Raw genomic sequence first — 23,236 nt, 5'->3', positions numbered from 1 at the left:
TCTCCACCACGGAGTGCTGTGGAGACTCAGCCATTTATTCAAAACAGATTGATGCATTTTAACGGATGAAGTGCACGGGGATGTGCAGGAAAAAAAATGATATTGAGGTAGAAATCAGTAATGATCTTGTTGAATGGCGGAACAGGCGCAGGGGTGAGACGGGGACGAACGGCCCACCCCTACTCCAATTTCTTATCTTTTTAAATATAATGGAGAAGGGGAACCGAAAGTATTAGCTTCGCCGGTCGTGAATTTCGCCCGTCAGAAATATGGCAGCCTCCTTGTATGTCACATCCCACTTACTGTCGACAATTCTTTGGAGTGATCAGCTCTACTTCCTGGGTTAACATAGCATGGAGGATGGATTTACATGGTGGTGTCAAGCTGGAGAAAGAACCCAACAAGAACCAGTCCCCGTCCAACATTGACTTCCAACCCTCCAAGTTAGGAACAAAAGAGTAGTATGTATTACTGCTAGATCTCTTCTTTACTGCTGTTGTGAAATTAGTATTGAATGATTGCGTGTAATGCATAACGGCTCCGTATAGTAGTTGTTGGAACTTAATGTATTCACTTTAAAGTCTGAGCGGCTGCACACTTCGTGCAGCTTGTGGGGGGAGAAAGATGCTTAACCCAATTCTACGGTAGATAGTTAATTCATGATGAACCCGTTCCCCCTGAAGTCGCAGGGCAAGCCGCATGGTGGTCACTGATTGCCGTCGGAGTCAAAAATGTGTTTGAAATAAAAACTAGATACAACTTTCGGTAGTGGATGCTGTAAAGTGCTCCTTATTATAATGCGGACACCAACCTGCCGAGCTCTCCAGGGAATTTTGCAGAGACGGCATCGTTAGTATTTATGCAGTGCCTACTGTAGGCAGTGCAGGTGTCAGATGCACACAGGTGGATAGAAGTTACCACTGTCGATGATCATACGCTTTGCCGGACGCCCGAGGTCCTGATCCTCAAATTCCCTTTTCCTTAATTGACCAAAGGCCGTTCTGGTGCATTGAAGGCTGCAGTGAACTTCATCATCCATGTCTGCCCTTGTCAAGAAACTGTCCTGATACATGGAAAGTGACCCATGGTTTCATGCATCTTGTTGTGAACCTCTACTATTGGAGATCAGTGTGACAGATTGATGGAGAACTTGGATGTCGTTATGTTGAGTGTAAGGCCTAGCCCCTCCTATACTTCAGTGAATGAGTCGACAATGTTTTGGAGCTCAGTCTTCAAGGTTGCATAAATACAAACATGGTTTACATACTGCACCTCAACTACTAAGATTTGAATGGCCCTGGTCCTGGAGTGTACTCACCATAGGTTAAATGGTTTCCCATTAATTCAGAAGATCAACTGCATTCCCATGGGAAGTTTGTTGAAGGTGACCCATAATATTGCAGTGAAAAAGACTGAGCAAAGTGTTGAGCCAGGAAAGCCTGGCTCGACTCCAGTCTTCACTGAGATTCATGGCTTGCATGCCATTGTGGAGCAAACGTAAAATGCAGATGAATTTCTGAAGGCAGCTGAATCTGAGGAGGAGTGTTCCACATTTCCTCCTGAGTGAAATCAAAGTAAGGTTTAAGAAAGCCTTATATAGTGGTTGATGTTGTTTCCTGCATTTTCCTTGGAGTTGCATGGTGAAGATCATGTCCACTGTGCCTCTAGGTGGACGGAATCCACATTGTGATTCAGAAGCAGCTCTTCAGCCACTGGGAGGAGGCAATTGAGGAGGACTCTGGCAATGAGTTTGGCAGACAGCATATGTGACTCCTCTGCTGTTACCACAATTAGACTTCTCTCCTTTCTTAAAGATGGTCATTATCACATGGTTTATCCTTCTCTTCCCACATATGGGCGATAAGATTGGTGATTTGTGGCTGAAGTTCTTCACTGCCAGATTTTAGGATTTTGACTCCTAGTCTTGGCTGAACAGTCAATTGATTTCAGATTCCATGAAATCATCTGACTTCAGGTCAAACATGCTCAAGAAAGTCTTGAGTTTACTACTAATTAATGCCTCATCCCCAACTAATGAATCACTTACTGTCCATGCTAAATAAGGACAAATTATGAGCAGAAACATTGTTCTCTGTCTAGGGACTGTGATTTGCAAAATCGTGGTGGCTTGTTGGCATCACCCTGACTGAGCCAGGCTGGGGCTGTGTCACTGTGTGAGGCAACAGGAAGATGGGAAAGTACCCCACTGGCCTGTCAATCCAAAAATCACCCATCTTCTCCTACTCTCTGTTTTCTGTCCATTAACCAATCTTCAGCCCATGCCTGTATATTACCCACAATGTGTGTACTCAATAACTTCTTGTGTGGCATCTTTAGTGAATGGATTCTGATAGCCACATACACCACATCAACTGGTTTTCCAAGAGTCAACAATAACACAGTAAAATAAACAATCCTGAGACACTTCACAAAAGAGTTAAAATATGACACTGAGCTATATAAAGAGATATTAAGGTGGATGATCAAAAATTTAATTAAAGTGATGAGTTGAAGGAATAAAGGTCACAACTGAGGACAGGGAAAAAGTGAAGTGGAGATAATTGGGGAATTCAAGTGTTTGGGGCATTTGCAACTGACGGTACAACTGGCAGTTGTGAGCAATTAAATTTGGGATGATCAGGTCAGGTATCTCTGAAGGCTATGGGACTGGAAGGGATTCCAGGTACAGGCCTCAGAAGGAATTGTAAACAAAGGTGCAAACTTTAAAATTGAGATAAAATGAAAGCAGGAAATGCAGGTGAGGCAGCATCTGTGAAAGGAGAAACAAAATTAATGTTTCACATTGAAGGTCCTTTGTCAGAACCTGGAATGAGAGAAAACAAGTTAGTTTAAAGTTGCTGGGAAGATGGGGGAATGGATGGATGGGTTAAAGGGACCTCCACATCATTTGCATGCATCCTATAAACAAAAATGCCATGAACATAATTTTCATAGATTAAATGTTAATATTTTGCAAACTAATTATTTTCCCATTTCCAACATTTTGGAATCCAGCCTAAAGAAAGAGAAAGTAAGATGAGTAATGAGTATAGTTTTATTCTGCCAGTGTCTTCCACCTGTAGAGGAATTTGATATTCTTGGAAAATACATAATTGCCATGTTGACATGTCTATTTTAATGTCTCCTGAAATCCAGTGATGTTACCAAATATCAGTATCATTTTTTAATCCAATGCTCAATACACTAATTTGGAAAATTCAAAACACATATCTATTATGGGAAACAAAATGGATTCTTCCAAACTCCACAATAGCAGTTTTTGAGAAAATGTAATTAATAGCATTTTATTTTTAATAAAGGAGCTTGTAATTAAATGACTTCTTGATCTGAATCAAAGCAGATATTGATGTGAAGATTTCATTTTAGTTTTAATTATGAGACATTTTGTTCTGTTTTGATTTGCAGTTGGGATCATGCTTATGAAAGGGAACTCGAGTGCTTTCGTGAATCAGGGGATACGAGTGAGGTTTGGTAAGAAGCAAAATGAATTGAACACCATGCCTTGCATAAGAGTGGATATCAGTATTACATACTCACTTTACCCCTCCACCATCTCTACTAGCTACTCAATTTAAAGGAAACCGATTCTTCAAAATGGGATAAAATATATTAAAATCCAGCAATGGCACAGTGAAATGTGTCGATTGTACATTTTCACTGATACGCTGCCTTGTGGAGAGCCACAGGGACAGGTCCTTAAAGTGATCCCTCAGCCTTTACTCCACTTCGACTAAGTCACCGCACTTTAACCTGTTACCCCTGTGAACTACTTCCACACCACTTTACTCCCATGAACCGGGATCATCGAATCCCATCCATCTCCCTTATAGCCCTTTCCAAATCCACAAGCCTTGCATGGCAGAGAAAAAGCCTTGCAGATGAAGAACTGCAGTGCTGCACTCTGGTTCACATGTCCTCGGACTAAAGAGAGCAACGCAAAGAGGGATTTGGCTATGACTGCCAAATCAAATGACATGGTGATGTCATAGCCAAATCCTATTGCCCCACAGTATTGAATGACTAAAAATAAAAATTGACAAAATTCGTTGATCCTTGTCCATCCCCTTAGTTTAATGTTGGCCTCAGCTGTAAATGATGGCAGTGGGTCACTTTGTCATCGCTGATAAAATAGCTTAATATGAGAGAAAAACATCCTGCAGGAATGCATCTCCATTTATAACAAGGGATTTCATGGGAAAAGGGGATTCACATTACAGAAAATCATGATGTGGATGGTTTTCTGGGGACACTCCCCCTCCATATTGCAAGGGGTCGTTTGTATTACCATTCTGTCAACATAAGCACATCTGAAAATGTACTGCACTGTTAATGGAAATATGTTAATAAAACCTTAGAAATTCCCTTCACACACAAAGGGAATACTGTGAAAGCTTCCCAGTATAAATATTCTCAGCAAACCATTCTTCTGTAACATCTTATCCATGCTGAAATTTTGTCTTAACAGTCTAATGTTCAATTTGAGTTCTTCCTCATTTCTAATATTGTCTTTAAAATTCTTTAAAAATATTACTGAGACTAAATATTACTAAAATTTTTCCTGTGAGTTAGGGTTAAATACAAAGCAGATTAGAAAATAGGGTCACCCCAGTCTGAACTCTGGGCTGTAGAGGGGAAACATTTGCCAGTTTTATGGCCTTAATTATGAATTACAAGCTTGAAATCTCAAAAAAAATGTTTATGAGATAAGATCTGACCCATTATTGAATAGCCTTCTGATGCTTCCTTTGTAGGTTCATAAATTAATACGGATACCCTGGGCAAAGGCTCAGAGAATAGCCTTAGAATGTAATCCGGGCACCCCCAGGAAAGGGAATTAATCATGGAAAGAAAAAGATATTTAAATAAACGTTCAAACCCTTATTTTAATTTATATTTTTAATTTGTGTCTTTTACATTTTAAAAAAAAGTTTGGAAAGCTGCAGCATTGGTGAACCATGAATGTAATTTAATAAATTTATTGTATTTATTATTTAATACAATTTTATTGGTCTTGCATGTATATGGTTTACTGCTGACCTGATTACACTTCTTTGATAAATTTGTTTCCTTGTATGATCCATGACAAATATTTAGCTTTGTGGAGGCAGTTAATCCATCAGCAATTGTCACAAGCCCCATTTCCTTTAGGTTTGGTAAAGAAAGTATGGATCGCATCCGAAACTGGTTGGAAAAGCAAAATATTCCAAAGGATGTTGCCCTGTTGGATATTGGGACTGGAAATGGAGAACTTTTAGTTGAGCTAGTAAGTATATTTCATTATGTAAAAACATGTAAGTAAAATCTAATTCACCTGAGTCAAGTCCTGACTTTTGTCTTCATAGTCAGTATGGTTTATCGAAACCTAATTTAGCCCTTTTCTACAATCAGCTATATCACTGTTACTCTTGTTGTTTTGAGGCTCTAAAAGCTTAGATAATCTTGTCCTCACCTCCTGGTCATTTAGCATTAGTTTATTTCTTGTTCCTTGCTCTGCTGACAATTGTCACTCCTTTAACTGTCTTGCCCCTACCCACTTGAGCTTCCTTTCTTACTTTCTGCTTTATGATCCTTAAGCTGGTACTCTTTAACCATTTTTCTGTCCCTCTTAAACCTCTTTTACCCACCCCCAACTTGGAGTTCATTTTTATCCACTTTCCTGCAAAGTGTTTTGAAATGCCTCTGTATGTTATGAATTCGATCAAAATGCAAGTAGCTTTGCAATATTTGCACAGTAGTGTAGCGGTTAGCGTAACACTATTACAGCGCCAGCAACCTGGGTTCAATTCCAGCCACTGTCTGTAAGGAGTTTGTACATTCTCCCCGTGTCTGCGTGGGTTTCCTCCAGGTGCTCTGGTTTCCTCCCACTTTTCAAAGACGTACGGGTTAGGAAGTTGTTGGTATGCTATGTTGGTGCCGGAAGCGTGGTGACACTTGCAGGCTGCCCCCAGAACACTCTACGCAAAAGATGCATTTCACTGTGTGTTTCAATGTACATGTGACTAATAAAGATATCTTAATATTTTGAATACCATTTTCCAAATCAGTTCTTAGTCTCTGGCTTGCTGACTGTATGTAATCTGACAGTCCTAGTCAGGGCTCAGCTCTATATGTATGCAAACACATGCAGGGGCCGTTAATATTTCAAACAGGTTGGAAGCATTGCTGGATGCAGCTGGAATCTTGGTATCTTTAAAATTTAGAAGTAAGTTTAGAATGCTCCAGGAAGATCTGGAGGATCAATAAACATACTGTAATCATACCCGTGTAAATAAGATGGTTTTTTGAAATAGTATTTCAAGGAACCGACTAAGCAACTGGCTATTTTAGATATAAAGTTATGTAATGCGATATGGTTAATTAATAAACTTGTAGTTAAGGGGCCTTTAGGAAAGACTGATCAGAATGTGACTGAATTTTATGTGATGGTTAAAGTGATTTAGTTTAATCTGTAACTAATCTAAACAATGCAAACTGCAAAGGCATGAGACATAAACTGGCACTGGTAGATTGAGAAACTATATTAAAAGTATGACAATAGACAAACAATGACTAAAAGTTAAAGAACTAGTATATTGTTTGCAGCAATATTATATCCTTTTAAAGAGAAAAGAAAACAGTAAAAGTGATTCAACCATAGCTAACAAGAGAAATTGAAGTCAGCACTAGATCAGAAGGGAAGGGCTTATAATGTTGGCAATAAGGCCACTGAGACTGAGGATTGGGAGCATTTCAGAATTCACCAAAGGAGGCACAAGGTGCTGATAGGGAAATTAGAAAACAAGGGTAGTCTAATGAGAAATATAAAAATAGACTGTAAGAGTGTCTAATAGATATGCAAAAAGGAAAAGGTTAACGTGTTAATGTGAATTCCTTACAGACTGAAGCAGAAATTATACTGGGAATACAGAAGTAGTAGAGAACTTAAACAAAAATTTTGTGCCCCTCTTTCATGGACGAAGACATAAAAAACCTGGAATTACACAGCAAGAGATCTTCGCTAAATGAGAAGCTGAAAGAATTTAGCACTAATTTAAAAAAAATTTGAAGTAGAACTGCAAGCCAATAAATCCCCAGGAAGTGATGGCCTGCAACCTAAGTTTTTGGAAAAGGTGGCAGTGAGGATGAAGGATGCACTGGCTGCCTTCTTCCAAAATTCCATCAATTTGAGAATGGTTCTCACAGACTGAAAGGGAACAAATCTAATCCTACTATTTAAGAAAGGATGGAGAGAGAAAATGGGGAACTACAAATAACTTAGCCTGACATCAGTAGCAGGGAAAATGCTGGGATCCACTATTACGGAAGCAGTAACAGGACACTTGGAAATGATAATAGGATTGGATCAAAGTTGATATGGATTAATGAAAGGGAAATCATATTTGACAAATATATTAGATTTTTGAGGTTGTAACTAGCATAATAGATATGAGGCTCCTAGTACATGAAGTGTATTTCAACTTTCAGAAGGCCTTTGACATGATGCCACATAGGAGGGTACTAAACAAAACTAGGAGGATAGTTGTAGGTTACAGGAGCAGTTGGGCAGAGCAATGGAGATGAATATAATCCTAATAAATGGAAGATACACTTTGGGACGACTAATAATGTTACGGCATACATAAAGAATGGCAGGGTCCCAGGGAGTATAGAGGAACAGAGGGACCTCCGTGTACAAGTCTGAGAATCTCTGAAGGTGGCAGCACAGGTAAGTAAATTGGTGAAGAAGGCATACAGGATACTTGCCTTCTTTAGCTGGGGCATGGAATATAAGAACAGGGCGATAATGGTTCAACTTTATAAAATATTGGTTAGGCCACATCTGGAGTATTATGTTCAGTTCTGGTCATCACAGTGTGAGGAAGGTTGTGATTGCACTGGAGAGAGTGGAGAAGATATTCACCAGGATGTTGCATGGAACGGATGTCAGGACAAGTTATTTGTAGTTCCCCATTTTTTCTCTCTCCATCCTTTCTTAAATAGCAGGATTAGATTTGTTACCTTTCAATCTGTGAGAACCATTCTCAAATGAGGAGAGACAGATAGGCTGAATTTGTTTTGCTTGGGTGTGGAGGAGGTTAAAGGGACCTAACACAGGTATACAAAATCTTGTGGGCCTTAGAAAGGGTAGATAGTAGGACATTTCTTCCTATATCTGAAGTGTCAAAAACTAGAGGGCATAGTTTTAGGGAAAGGGGGTAAGAGTTTCAGAGGGAAGAATTTTTTCACCCAGAGGGTGGTTGGGATCTGGAATGCACTGATGAGTGGATGGTGGAGGCAGGTATTCTTACAACTTCTAAGAACTAACTAGATGAGCACTGAAATCACCAAAGCATAGAAGTCTATAGACCAAGTGCTGGTAGATAGAATTAGTTTGGACAGCTACTTGATGGTTGGCATGGATATGGTGAGCCAAAGGGCCCATTTCTGTGTTGTATGACCGTATGCCTCTGGAACATATCCTGAGACGAGGATAATAGTAAGGATTGATTAATAGGCAGGGAACAGGGAGTAAGAAGAGGCACTGAGGTAAAATATCTGCTAAATGGTCTTCTCCTTTCTATATTTCTTATGTCCTTATTTTCAATGTGATGTCAAATCTGTGCTGTGTTGTCCTGTCTCCTGCAGTACTTCTCTTGCAAAACATTTCACTGAATGGAAGTTGCAAACTTTGCATTTCTGAAAAGTATAAATTACTTTGTTCAATGATAGACTTGAGATTTCCATAATTATCAAAAATTAAGAATATGTCAAATGTGAAAATCCTCAAATCTATCTGTGTGAGTGATTGTAACAGAGTTCATAATTAAAGACAGCCAAAAGCAAGACCATTTCATATTTTAAATATATCCTTAACTGATATTAGTACTTTTTATTTATTTCAGGCAAAAGCTGGGTTTACCAACCTGTCTGGAATTGATAATTCATCCACTGCTGTGGAGCTTGCTAAAGCTGTTGCTGAAAAGGAAGAGTTATTGTCTTTGAAGTTACAGGTATGGATTTTAGCAAGTTTCTATTTCAAACTTTGTTATTTAAAATACCATAATGGATAAGACAAACCATTGCCAATGTTTTCTCCAATAAATGATTTCTCCACTCCCTCAAATTGTTTACACTTCTTCCCTGACCCATGAGAACTTAATTACATTCAGAGTCATTGCCTACATATTTAATCTATCAATGATCCTTTTGCAGACTTCGAATCTACCTTGTAATTTGCTTTTCCAGCTACCTTTGTAAGCATCGGGTACAATGCAGACAGACTTACATTTAGATCACACTTCATTGAATTCTTCACATATCTGTGGGGAAGTCTATGAAAGCTGTGAAAGAACTTATGGCATGACTCTCTCAAGTATTCAAAGGGACTGGGAATTAACTTGCACATTTCTCCTTAGCAGGATTTGTCAATCTGATTAGCTATGATGTTAAGCATTTTTAGTACAATTAAAATAAATCTGTAGGCATAATTGACTATGAGGTTACATAGAGTAATTGCTCAGAAACCAATGACTGGTAACATGATGGTTGAAGGAGGTGTGTTCTGATGTCATGCTTATTTTTATCTCTGCAATTCCTTGATCCATGCAAGAACTTTGATGTCTTTTCATGCAAAATGTTATAATTCTGACAGCAAATACTGTTTTAAGTACCCTGACATTAATACTATGTCAACTATTAAATGTAGCAAATGATATGGAAATCAGATACTGAAAACTGTTATTTCATACTTCAGATGAATTTGGCAATAATAAAACTGATAGTGTGTATGCACTAAATAACAATAATTATTTTGCTATCACAAGATAATAAGATTTTATCTTTAGTCCACAGTTAAATTCAAACTTTTAGCCATTATCATAAAACCTCCTTGCTTCTATTATTTGGTTAGAAATATACCAAATATTCAAGGAAATCAGCTATACTATTTACTATAGGTATGCCAATCAATTAATTGCTGTCATATAGATGAACTTGGAGTATTAGTAATAATTTTAATTTATACCAGTGATTATTTCTAGAGAAGCGTGATTACATTCACACATGAATGAAAGACTCTTTTCCCCCTTCCTCCTACCACATTAATATATGTTAATAAATGTTTTAGATAAAGCGTCTGGGAATCCATTCTTAACATTACTTTACTGTATCTTTAGGTGGCAGACTTTTTGCATCCATTTCCTTGTCTTTCCCATTATGAAATTTGCATCGACAAGGGAACCTTTGATGCCATTAGTCTTAGTTTTGACCACCCAGGTGAGAAACTAAGACGTTATCACCAGTCCTTACTCAATGTTCTGAAGAATGGAGGGCTGTTCCTTATAACATCATGTAACTGGACTAAACAAGAACTTGTCAATCACTTCAATGAAGGTAAATTATCTCCTTGCTGACATTATTGTTGTTTCAAATTACTAGTTTTATTGTTTCCAAGGTGTGTCTGGAAATGTATCAAGGCAGGAACTTTGGCTGCAAAAGTACATTTTATCTATCTGACATTTTTACTTTTTGCTAAACACCATTTCCAACAACAGCAGCAATAATTTGTAAAACATTATGAGTTGCTTCACAGGAGCATTATCAAACAAAAATTGACACCAAGCCATTAGATTTTGGGACAAGTGATGAAAATGTTTTTTTAAACTAATTCTTGAGAATGGGTGTTGCTGGCATGTCTAAGATTTATTGCCCATCCCTAATTGTCATTAGGAATGTAGTAAACTGCTTCCTTGAACCATTCCAGTCTTTCTGATGAAGATCTTCCCACAGTGCTAATGGGAAGGGAGTTCCCGGATTTAGAACCTTGGTATGTTTCCAAGTCAGGAATAGTGTGTGACTAGGAGAGGGGCCTGTAGGTGGTGGGTTTCACCAACATGCTTCATTTATTTGTCCTTTTTGGCGATGGAGGCCACAGATTTGGGAGGTGCTATTGACTTAGCAAAGGGGAGTAACTGCAGTGCATTTTATAGATGCATCATTATGGAAGGATTGAATGTTTAGGGTGGTGGAAAGGGTGCCAATCAAATGGGTGCCTTGGACTTGGTGTTGAGCTTTTGAGAATTGTTGGCATTGGATTCATCCAGGCAAGTGGAGAGAATTCCATCACGCTCCTGACTTGCGTCTTGTACATGTTGACTGTGCTTTGGGATGTCAGGAAGTGAGTCACTCATCGTAGGATACCCAGCCTCTGACTGCTCTTCTAGCCGTGATATTTATGTAGTTGGTCCAGTTGAGTGTCTAGTCAATGATGATCATCAGGATATGGATAGTGGGGGATTTGGCAATGCTAATACCATTGAATGTCCAAGGTAGATGGTTAGATTCTTTCTTGTTAGAGTGACTTGCTCTTAGGTTGGTTTCAAGAAGTTCTCAAAGGATGAAAGAGAGGCAGAGAGATAAATCTAGAACTTCAGGCTTTTGAAGATTAAGACACAACCAACAACCACCAATAATGGACCACTAAATTAAGAAGTAATCAAGGGGACCAAATCTGAGGAGCACAGAAATCTCGGGGTGTAGGGCTAGAGGAGAATGGGGCTACAAAGTGACTTGAAGACAAGGATGAAATATTTAAAGGCATTACAGGAAGTCCCCAGGTTACGAACAAGTTCCGTTTTTGAGACTGTTCGTAACCCGATTTTGTACGTAACTCGGAACAGTGTCCGCACACGCGCACTTGGCCCGGGGGTCGCAGCTGCACATGGCCCCAGCCGCACATGCACACTTGGCCCGGGGTTGGGCCAAAGGAGGTGTATCACCGCTGTGGTAGGATCGGGGGCCAGGCCCGCTTACAAACCGAAGGTCATTAAGACCACAAAGGTCGGTTCGTATGTACGGGCATTCGTAAGTCGGGCACTTCCTGTACTTAAATAGGGACTTGTGTAGATCAGCAAGCACAGGTTGATGGGTGAGTGGAACTTTGAGCAAATTAGGACCTCGTAGCACAGTCCTGGATAACCTACGGTTTATGAAGGGAGGTGGCCAGGAGCACCTCCCTGTGCGATTCCCTCAGTGGCACCTCCTCTTTGGGGCCCTACAGGGTCAAAGCATCTCTATGCCTTGCTGCCATGACCATCCCATAAGTGATTACTGAGCCCTGGGGGCAAATCCTGAGGCCCTGCCCTGACTGGCTCACTGCGGCCAAAGGTCTTTTCAACTGTTTTTAAATGTCGCTGATAATGATATATATCTAAAAACAGTGGAAATGCATGGAAGTAGTTTAAAAAAAATAAAAAGCCTGCAAAAACTAAAGAAAATATTTAATTAAAAATACTAAAATTAATTAAAAACATTCTGTTTGAATAAAATTAAAAGAAAGACAAATCTGGTCTTAATCCAGGTCAGCAGCCCCATTAAAATGAATGGGATTTGCTGCATATGCCAGCCACAGCTGGTGTAAAGCTGAAGGGCCAGATATGAAGTGCATCCCACCACTCAGCTCAGCCTGACTCAGTGTGTGACAAGAAGCAGATCAGAACATCACATGAGCCAGCATTCAACCTGCAGCTCACTCCTGACTTCCTGGTGCACAAGCATGGTGGTCAGCTAGTCTGTGTTTTTTTTGTAGTGTACAGCAAGATCCAATGCAGCGTTAGTTTTGATGAAGATTCCAGCAGCGTTTGAGCTGCAACAAGGGCAGAGTTGAGTAATATAATTGGCAGATTTATTGATGGTGCAGGCATGTGGTCAGACTGCACTTCTGGTTCAGTCTTGCGCAGTTTCCAGGGAAAGAGATGCAGTAGACTGTTAAAGAATAGTTTGTGACGGAGACCAAAGATGGTCGCTCCTGTTTTCCAAAGTTAGCTGGAAGAAATCTCTGCTCTTACCTATTGGACAAGAAATCTAACATCTTGGACACAATGGAGGGGTTGAGAGTGATGCTGGTTAGATATGAATGGAACCTGGCAGCCCCACCCAACTATATGCAGAGCTAGAGAAACCTGATGTGGTCAACCATATCAAAGTTTAATGACCAGAATAAACATAACCAATGTCACAGTCACATGGGATGTTACTTATAATATTGGTAAAAGGAGTCTTGGAGCTTTGAGAGAACTGAAAATCTAATTGTATGGGTTTAAACAATTGGAATTTGGGATCTTCAAGTATAGTCCATGAAATTAATTAAGTTGTTTGTAGAGGGATTACATCACTCTACGAAGTTGGTTTGAAGACAGTGCTTGGAACAGATACTGGAACAGAAGTATATAAAACCTGAGACCGTAAGGAAGGCTTTGATTCCCAGATTCCTTTTCCTTTGCTCCCCACTGCTCTCTAACTGATTTTCCAGACCATTATCAATGGCCTTTCTCAGGTGATCACTAGGGCAAATCAAATAGCAATAAAAGTTAAATTGTTCCTTTCAGTTTCTTCAACAATGTAAATAGCCTGTAGACATACAGGAATAGTGCTGTGAGGTAGAACTCCTGCAGGAGTATCCCTTGGCACATCTGGTGCTCCAAAATAGATGATTGCTGAGCCTCTGCAGGACTTCAGTACAGCAAAAACATTTTAACAATGCTGAATACCTATAGCTTGTAATCAGCTTGGGCCAGACCATTTCTAACCAATTCTTTGACATTTAAAGTCTCTTCCAATATAATTCATACTTCTTTATTACATAGGTTGAGGCCATTCAGCCCATTGAGTTGAATCCACTTCCCAGAGCAATAACTGCAATCCCATTATTCCCACTTAGTTTCCTGTAACCTATTGTCTCTCACAAGACAATTAACTCCCTGCCCAACTACTGTAGTGGTAATTTACAGATCCCTATAAACCCACCAACTCATAACGGCTTTGGGATACAGGAGGAAATCCGAGAACATGGGGAAAGCTCACAGTCACAGGGAGAATGTGCAGACTCTACACAAGCAGCACCAGAGGTCAGGATCAAACCCATGTCACTGGAGCTGTGCAGCAGCAGCACTTCCTGCTTTGCCATTGTGACTGTATGTATTGGAGGAGTATGTTTTAGACAGCTGCAGTGACTTTCTAGGGATAGCAATTAACTGTAATATAACTGCCATGTATAGTGACAGTAATGTGCTCTATTTATTTGTTTTATTGCAGGATTAGAATTGCTGGAGGAACTACCAACACCTAAATTCCATTTTGGAGGAAAAACTGGAAGTAGCGTAACAGTGTTAGTTTTCAAACGAAAAGAATGAGTTTGGTTAACAGCAGGTCACAAGCATCTCCTGGTGTTCAGCTCCTAATTACTGCTCTCCTAGAACCAGAATTACTTAAACAGACCACAGTTAGTCCCCAGAGATTCAATTTTTTTCTTTTATTTATACATGGTACACAGTGAACATGTGAAAATGATTATTTTTGTACTGATGTCATTGTTCTAAAAAGTTTGAAGTTGTTACTAAAACAGATAGAAAAACAAAGCATAAAAATGATTTGTGTCATTTTTAACATTGAAAAGCGGCAATTCCTCTCCTTTGCCCACTAATGCCTATTGCAAAGCACACTAATGGCCTCTTGTGGTGTAATACTATAAATACATATCTGTGACTTATGTTAATCCTGGGGAGGGCGTCAGTATTAGAACTGAAGATTACAGTTCCACCACTTATTCCAAGAAGATCATGACCTTGGTTTTGCCTGGTTTTATACCATCTTTGAAATCCTGTTTGATCTATGTTAAGAGTCCTGCAAAAGCTTGTTTTGATGGATGTTGTGTATCAGAAAGATTATAGAAAATTTGAAAACTATAAAGTTTTTTTTAAAACTTAAGGACATTAGCCACTCATTTTGTTAACGTTTATTATTTAAAAATAGCCAAGTTAACATGCCTTGAAAGATGGACTGAGGCACAATATTCAGTACCCTTGGCAAACAAAACTAAATTACTTAAAAAAAAAAGTTGGATCATACACAGAACTTTGATTTGGCATTTGAGAAGCTAGAAGTTACTTTTGGAAGTAGTAACTTATAAGATGGATAGTAGTAGTTTTGCTTTTAACTATTTTTGCCTATCATGTGGCATTCTAACCCAGTTAATTAGCATGAAATACTATAGGCAAGATTAAATAGTTATGGCTTGATTTAATATTTGAGACTTGAATAGCTGGAACGGTCCATTAAAACTGTCCCTTTTTTAGTAAATCTTATTTGTTGCTGTTTCCTGTCTTACAAACTATGAAACTGCTTTGATGTTGGACAAAATCTTGTATTGGAAACTGTCGAATAAAAATACAGGCTGTATAAAAAATGCATAAATACTTTGTTTATGTTAAGGGGAAAATATATGTTTCCTTGTTTTTTTTTCATTATTTTTCTGATTTCCTTTTTCCTTATTGCCCTTTTTTCTTTCCTCTGCTCTGAAGGTGCCAGCCCTTGTTAGGGTTCAGGTTCTAGGTGTTAGGTAACTCCTCAGTACCTCATGGTCTTTCACAATTTCACCCAAGGGATTAGTCTTCACAAGTGACCCTTTTAGTGTGTTAATGAGCTATTTGATTATGGAGGGCATCAGGATAATCCCACTTCTATCATATTCCACTGACCACAGTAATCAATCATATTAGTCCATTGACACATCTCCCCCGACATTCCCCCTTCCCCATCTCATGCTGAAGGCATTGGAGTTCAACTGGAAATTAAACTCTGGTAGAAAATTTGCACAAACAAATGACTGCATATTTTACTTCCTGCCTTTTTTTCCATTGTCTTCAGGTGAAACGAAAATACAGATAGGATAAAAGATGGACCAACAATTGAAAATGACATCAATTTCTTCCCTGTCATATTTGCTGCACCCCTGCAGTCTTTGCTCAGGGAACAAGCTTCAAATCTAATTGCAATCAATAATGAGAATCATACTTCACTTTTCTCTCCCTAACCCTGCTGTGCTGGGTCACCTATTGGTTCATCTGTTGTCATTTCAGCTGAGCACAGATAACACAAGATCCCAGCTGGGACCTTGGCTGTTTGCATGGCTTAGTGCCCACAACATCTGACAAATTTGTACCTTGTATCATAAGAGAACAATTCACTTTTACAGTTGAGCAAATGATGACAACTGGAATGACATTCATTCTTTGGTAGGTATTTGTTCTGTTACACTATTTTCAGAATATAATGTCAGGATTATTTAATCTGTTATAACTGTTGGGTACAAAAAAGCATAATATAACCAAGCAGGTGATATAATGATGGTGATAATGGCCCTAAATACTATATTTTTCCAGGTTTTATTCAATATTAAGTGATTGTAAGGTGTTGGTGTTCTGAGGGACCTGGGTGTCCTTACACATGAAGGAGAATCAGTGAAAGTTTACTTATAAGTACAACAAGTAACTAGAAGACAAATGGTATGTTGGCCTTTATTGCAAGAGGATTTATGTACAAGAATAGAAAGGTTTTGCTCCAATTATGTAATGCCCTGCTGAGAACTCATCTGGAATGTTATGAATGGGTCTTGTCTCCCTACCTAAGGAAGGATATATTTGTGACAGAAGGAGTGCCATAAAGATTCAGTAGGTAGATTTGTGGGATGACAGGTTTGTCATTTGAGGAGCAAATCAGACCGAATCTCTAAGCTTTGTGTTTTGAAGAAAAAGATCTAATTGAAACCTATAAAATTCTTAGGAGGCTTGGGATGCAGGAGTGTCAGAACTAGAGTTCACAAGCTCAAAGGTTGGTCATTCAAGTCTGAGATGAAATGTTCTTTCACTGAAAGGATACTGAATCTTGGAACTCTCCTATGAGGAGGGCAATGAGGGCTCAGTCACTGAGTGTATTCAAGAAAGGAATCAGTAGATAGTTGGATATTAAGGAATCAAGGCTTACAAAATTAGTGCAGGGAAGTGGCGCTGGTAAAAGTTCAGCATGATTGTATTGAATGGCCAAGCACACACATGGGCATGGATGGCCTACTCCACTTCAATTTCTGAACTTCTTAAAGGGCTACATATTAGAAAAAACAGATCTTGGCTTGGAGCAATGGATTTAGGTTAGGCTGTTGGGCCATTTGAGCAGATATCATTATCGCAACATACCAGGAAAATGGGAAATGACTACGTAATTACAGGAGAGCCTTCGGCTCAAGCAACTCTGTGATCAAGCAAGATTGGGAATAAAAATATATAATTTTCCCAGATAGAAAGACTTCTAAAATAAGGTAAGCAATGGGAGAGCCTTTAACTTTCATTTATAGAAGCTACATCATCAGATGATCAACATATTATTATGTAGAATATACAGCATTAAAACAGGCCATTTGACCTGGCCAGTCCAAGCCAATCTTCATAACCCAAGCGAGCCTCCTCCCAAGGTTTCTCAATGAACTTTATTGCTATAATCCTCTATTCCTTTCTCCCTCATGCCTATTTAGCTTTTTCTTAAATAGCACTTGCTCTAACTGCTCTCTGTGGAAATGAGTTCAATACTTTGACCACTCTCTCGGTAAAGAAGTTTATTTTGAATTTTCAGTTTGATTTCTTGTTAACTTTCTTTTAGCCCCTGGATAAGTTATGATGAAATGGGTTGAAGGAGAGAGCTGACATACATGCCCACTCATCTGAAGACAGTCTGAGAAAACAGCTAAACAAGTATTAACCAAATAATCAGCTTAAGTTTGATTAAGACTGTTTGCTCTGTTACTGCCTTCTCAGTGATGCACACGTTCTGTAGAGAAACATACGTGAAACACATGCTTGGAACTATTACTCTGAATAATTGTCTGTCATGCACCTACAATTAGTAACATCAATAAGTACTTTTGAAAAATATTGCTTCTACATTTTTATGGAAAAGTTTAAAATATCAGGGATTTTAGTGATGAACAATGAGATCTGTAATATCCTGCACCCTCAAAATAGTCAAGTAAACATTAGAAAGTGGTATGTACCATACAGATCAGTGATCCAGCAGATTCATTAATTAAGATTAAGATCTCTATTAGTCACATGTACATCGAAACACACAGTGAAATGCATCTTTTGTGTAGAGTGTTCTGGGGGCAGCCCGCAAGTGTCGCCACACTTCCGGCGCCAACATAGCATGCCCACAACTTCCTAAGCTGTACGTCTTTTTGGAATATGGGAAGAAACCAGAGCACCCGGAGGAAACCCACACAGACACGGGGAGAATGTACAACCTCTTTACAGGCAGCGGCAGGAATTAAACCCAGGTCGCTGGTGCTAACCACTACACTACTATGCACTGAAACACTGCATTTAGCCACCTTCTCTAGACTTATATATCCTTTAAATAACAACTATGCAACACAGCGTCTTAATGAATGCCTTTTCTGCGCATTTAAATTTTGCTTACTTAAACATTGAAGTAAGGTAGTAGACTTCAAAAAAAAGTAAACCACATTTGACAACCACTATTTGATATTTTGGTAATGTAGGAATAGAAAATATTAAATAATCCAGGAAGTTCTTTTTTAATTTGCCATTTTATCATATTTCCTTATACTTGTAACACCACAGAAAGAAGCCATTCAGCACATAGAGTCTATGCCACCTCCCCAGGTTACTATGCAGTCCATCGTGTTTGTGCTAGCCCTGTGGCAGAAGTTTCCAATTACTTCCACTTGGAACATGGATAGGAAAGGTTTAGAGGGCTATGGGCCAAATGCAGGCAGATGGGAATGGGCAACACAGTCAGTATGGATGGGATGGGCCAAAGGGCCTGTCTCCATGCTGTATGACTCTATGACTTGTATGTGTGTCACCCTCCGACCACTCTTTCCCCCTTAGCCCTGAAAATAATTTCCTTTCCAAATGCATGTTTGATTCTCTTTTTAAAGTTACTAAATTTGGCTCTACCGTGCTCCTGGCCAGTACATCGGAATGTTGAAGTGGAGTTGTGCCTACTCCCGGGAAGGCCATTGAGATGGAAAAGAAGTTCAGATTGTGAAAAGGTCAATGAGGGAAACTCCAGAAGAAACATTTGACAAAGGGAATGTAGTATGAGAGGCCAGGGGTCAGATGACAGTGACAACACTACTGACCCCCATGGTCAGATGATAGCATTGCCTATCGGGTCGGAAGCTACACCACTGTCAATCAAGGGTCTGGCTCCACCCCACCCATTAAGAGCACACCTACGGATTGGCTTGTAACCCACCTTTGTTCTTGACCCTGAATCATTGGCTTGTTTGAATTACCTGAGCAGGCGCCACCCAGCTACAGCCCTATAAAAGATGGTAAACGTGGGCAGCTCTCCCGCTTTTCCAAATGCTGCCGGGGTCGAGACCACAGGTGAGAGGGTGCTCTTCCACAGGGGTCTAGGAGCGTCCTAAGTAGATTCCCAGTAGCGTAGAGCTGTTGTTTGTCCAGATTCAGGGGGTTCAGGCAATGTATTTGTTCGTTTCCTGATCATTTGTACTAGTTTGTTGCGTGTGTGTGTGTGCGTGCGTGCGTGTGTGCACTTCACCCCTCTTGCGACTCCCCCCACGTTTCGCGATCACCCGAGTGCGAGTGTGCATTTGTTCCTTCACATTCTGTTCCTGCGTCTGTCTTTGTAAATAAAATTCTCCTTTTTAAAGTACAAAGACTGTGTGTCCAGATACCTCTATCTTTAAGATCCAAAAGAACCTTTCTCATAACAGGGAATAAATTAGTGTGTTGTTCAGGATGACTACTTGGACAAATCTGGCAATAGCCATTGTTATAGGGAATACCTAAGCTGGCAGAGGGAGACAATAGCTTTATCCAGGAGCAACATAGATTGTGGAATAACACAAATAAAGAGGTTTGGCTGTGAGAAGAACAAGACAGCATGGTGAACTATGGATCACTGGTTGGAGAAAGTCAAAGGTAGAAAACAATGAGGAATGGGAAGAGGGCCAATGGTGGTGCTGGTGTGACTTGCACCTGGGATGGTAACCACTTGGCAGTCAGAATGGAAGTAGGAGCAATGAAATTTAGGACATTAAACAGAGATTGCAATAGTAGTGTTAAACGCCAACAGCAAGCACTTAAATATAATGGTTGGTCAAAGCTGCAGTTCCTGGAGCAGGAAGTGGCTCAGACACTCAGGAGTCACCTTCAGTCAGGAAGCCAGAACTTGGTCTGTGGCCTACGTGCAGGTCTAAAGCAGAGTCTACACAAAGATCAGAAGAGTAATCCAGCCCAGCACGGGAGTCAGAAGAGTCTTCAGAGGATGCCAAAAAAAAACTTGTCATACTTGTTTGTATAGTGTGATGTACATCGTATGGAATACATTACTTTGCTTATTTAACATCTTTGAATGCCAGAAAGAACAATATCAATCATCTGCGTGTAATTGCAGAGTTCCCAGATTTTGCCAACCATCCACACCTAGTGTACTGCTAAATAATTTCCTCCCATACTATTTTCTTTGTCCCCAGAATAACTTTGCCTGTCATGCACCTATAAATTTGTCATTTTAATTTCCTTGGAAACCGCACTCATTGTGCACAATACAGCTGGCAAGTGTGAAGTTTCATAGTATTGGAAAGTCAGAAAAAAACAAAGTTAACTTGGCTGAATTCATCATAGATGTAAAATATGGAGTTAGTTGTTGATGTGAGGATGATTGTCTGAATGTAAATTTTACTGACTAACCTTTTAACCTTCTTTGTGATGTTGATTAGCTCTGAAGTAAGGGCAGCCACACCTCTAATTGCAGCTTCTTGGTTTCAATATTTTCTGAAAAGTTTGTACCAAAAAGATCCAGTATCTTGTTCAACACTTTGTTATTTTTGAGGTCTGTTCTTAATCCTCATTTCCTACAGTGGATATAATGACAATTTAAAAGCAGTGATTTGTGAAGTAACATGTTTTCAATTATTTCTGTACACTGCTGTAAACAGGGTGATTTGTGGAAATGAGTAGCCCTGGGGTGAGGCCAAAGAGAATTCCTTTACTTCATCCTGCTGGCTTTGGGGTGAACAGTTCTGCTTTCTGACAGCACACTGTCTGTAGAAACACTGAGAGTACCTTATTCCAGCTGCAACCTAAATTCCATCCCATTTTTCCTGATTAACTGCTGCTGTCTCTGTTATCATATTATTTTCTATTACTTTCTTTTGTGTTCAGCCCCTACAAACTCTGCACACACATAATATGCCCACCATCTGCACTTAACCTGACTTCCTCTGATCTGGAGACAATCTTCCATTTCTTTTCCTCTGCATTACTCCTTATTCTTCACTCCCTCTGTTTTGCTACCATTGGGACATTCAAGTATTACACATCTGCCCTCCAGGGATTTCTTTCAAATTCTCTTCTGCCTAGTTACATCTCTTTCCACTTGCAATAGCTTTCCTTATGAGTGCCCCTTTCAATCTTTAACTCCTCTTATTCTTTTATGTACCGCTAAGTGTCTGCTCTTATGAGTTACCCATTTTAGGATGTGTATGTACAACACTCAAAACATATAAATGATATTGTGACAGGTTATATTCGGGGGAATTAGATCCCCAGATGGTAGTCTGTACCATTCTAAAGTAGAAAACTGGAAAGGCAAATTAAAAAAACTGCTGACAGATCTCTGAAAACTCCCCACTATTTACAGGCCCTAAATACAAGTTCAGTTCATGGAAATGCAATGGGTCATGGGTTATAAATTATCTCTACAATTGGAGAGAAAAAGTATAAAAACACGATAATCTAAAAGAGATAATTATTGATGGTATAACATTTAATTTTGAGAGGTCTCAGTGGTCATACATCACCCAGATAATTTTGGCACTTGGTTTAGCTGTTGAAAGCTATAATTAACATAAGAATAGTATTTTTTTATCTAAAAGATATACTTTATTGAAAATGAGTTCATTTGAAGTCTGGGAGTTAATTGGCTCAGATTTTCAAAATCAGCGCCCACAGTTCCGCTTGGAACTGTCACTGTTTCCCCATGTATAGTCCTGAACTTCCAGACTGCTGATTGCCCATGTTTTTCCAACTGTGCTCTGGCACTATATCCCTCGTAGGTCCAATGGCAGAGTGCCAACCTCTTGCTGCTCTCCAGCATTTACACGGGTGAACCTGAACTAAGGTAGCCTGGGTGAGGGAACAACAACTTCAATCATTTCAGTGGAGAGGAACAACGGTGAGATATCAAGGTAATTCAACTTTTTAAAATTCATTCTGATAATTTTAAGAGCATTCTTTTTTACTTTCATTTTATCTTTCCAATATTGCAATAGTTTCATTCTTTAATTGTTTTTGAATATTTTAAGAGACATCCTTTCAATATTTATGACAGTTTTGACAGCCAATGTGTGGGTCTGCTGCTGCAAAATTCTTTTGCATCTGAGGTCCAAAGTACTGTGTGCAAGAAAACAGGGTTTGCACAATTAAATTTGCAAAAACAAAGTCTTCCCATGTTTACTATGCTGGCAAAGGATCTCAAGTATGTTGCAAATGGGCATCACACAGGAGAGAGGTTTGGCAGGCAGAGGGTGGGGGAGAGTCAGGACTGCGAGGGTCAAGACAGGGCTGCTGATGGTCATCTGGGCATGTGTTCAGTGCTTGGGGAGTCTGAGGGTTCCTTTCAAGGGAGTTAACTTAAAGAGACCTACATGTACACAGTTCCAATCACTGGACTTCATGGTCTTGGATACGGCCAGGCCCTCTTTAAACCTCATTTGAAGCAAGCTGGTGCTGCCTATAGGCCATGCAGGCACAAACAAGTTTACTAAAAACTGTGCAAATATGCATTGAAGACTGAAATAGAAACAGAAGATGCTGGAAATATTCAGCAGGTCAACAGCATCTGTGGAAGGAGAAACAGAGTTAATATTTCATTTACTTAATAACTTACATCAGAACCGGGAACAGTTAGAAATCCAAACAAGTCTTAAATTTCAGAGAAGGCATCTGGTGGAGAGAATGCCTGTGATAGGGTGGAGCTGAAGAGAACCTGTGATGCAAATGGTGGTGGTGCCACCATTTGCTTATTATTTTTAAGATATCTTTATTAGTCACATGTACATCAAAACACACAGTGAAATGCATCTTTAGCGTAGAGTGTTCTGGGGACAGCCCGCAAGTGTCGCCACGCTTCTGGTGCTAATATAACCTGGCCACAACTTCCTAACCCGTACATCTTTGGAATGTGGGAGGAAACCAGAGCACCTGGAGGAAACCCACGCAGACACACAGGGAGAACGTACAAACTCCTTACAGACAATGGCCAGAATTGAACCTGGGTCGCTGGCACTGTAATAGCATTACGCTAACCGCTACAGTACTGTGCCTGCCCTATCTGGAGGAGATGTAAATAGAAG

The 23,236-nt window shown here is 39.6% G+C and overlaps 1 protein-coding gene across 1 annotated transcript; it reads left to right on the top strand.

Annotated features, from left to right (window-relative positions):
* Positions 1-339: 339 nt before the first annotated feature.
* eef1akmt2 (EEF1A lysine methyltransferase 2) lies at positions 340-15,245 on the top strand. Its single transcript, XM_052027507.1, has 6 exons — positions 340-461; positions 3,427-3,492; positions 5,170-5,284; positions 8,904-9,011; positions 10,176-10,392; positions 14,092-15,245. The coding sequence occupies exons 1-6, from the start codon at positions 361-363 to the stop codon at positions 14,187-14,189; spliced, it is 705 nt and encodes a 234-aa protein (XP_051883467.1). The 5' UTR covers positions 340-360; the 3' UTR covers positions 14,190-15,245.
* Positions 15,246-23,236: the final 7,991 nt, after the last annotated feature.

Source organism: Pristis pectinata, chromosome 12 (genome assembly GCF_009764475.1).
Source record: "Pristis pectinata isolate sPriPec2 chromosome 12, sPriPec2.1.pri, whole genome shotgun sequence".
Lineage (NCBI taxonomy): Eukaryota > Metazoa > Chordata > Chondrichthyes > Rhinopristiformes > Pristidae > Pristis > Pristis pectinata.
Note: the sequence above shows the minus strand (reverse complement) of the source record. Positions and strands in the feature narration are given on the sequence as shown.

Coding starts and splice junctions, on each gene's coding strand:
- eef1akmt2 (XM_052027507.1), top strand. CDS start 361: ATGGATTTACATGGTGGTGTCAAGCTGGAGAAAGAACCCAACAAGAAC. Junction 462..3,426: donor AAGTTAGGAACAAAAGAGTA/GTATGTATTACT, acceptor TTTGATTTGCAG/TTGGGATCATGCTTATGAAA. Junction 9,012..10,175: donor TATTGTCTTTGAAGTTACAG/GTATGGATTTTA, acceptor CTGTATCTTTAG/GTGGCAGACTTTTTGCATCC.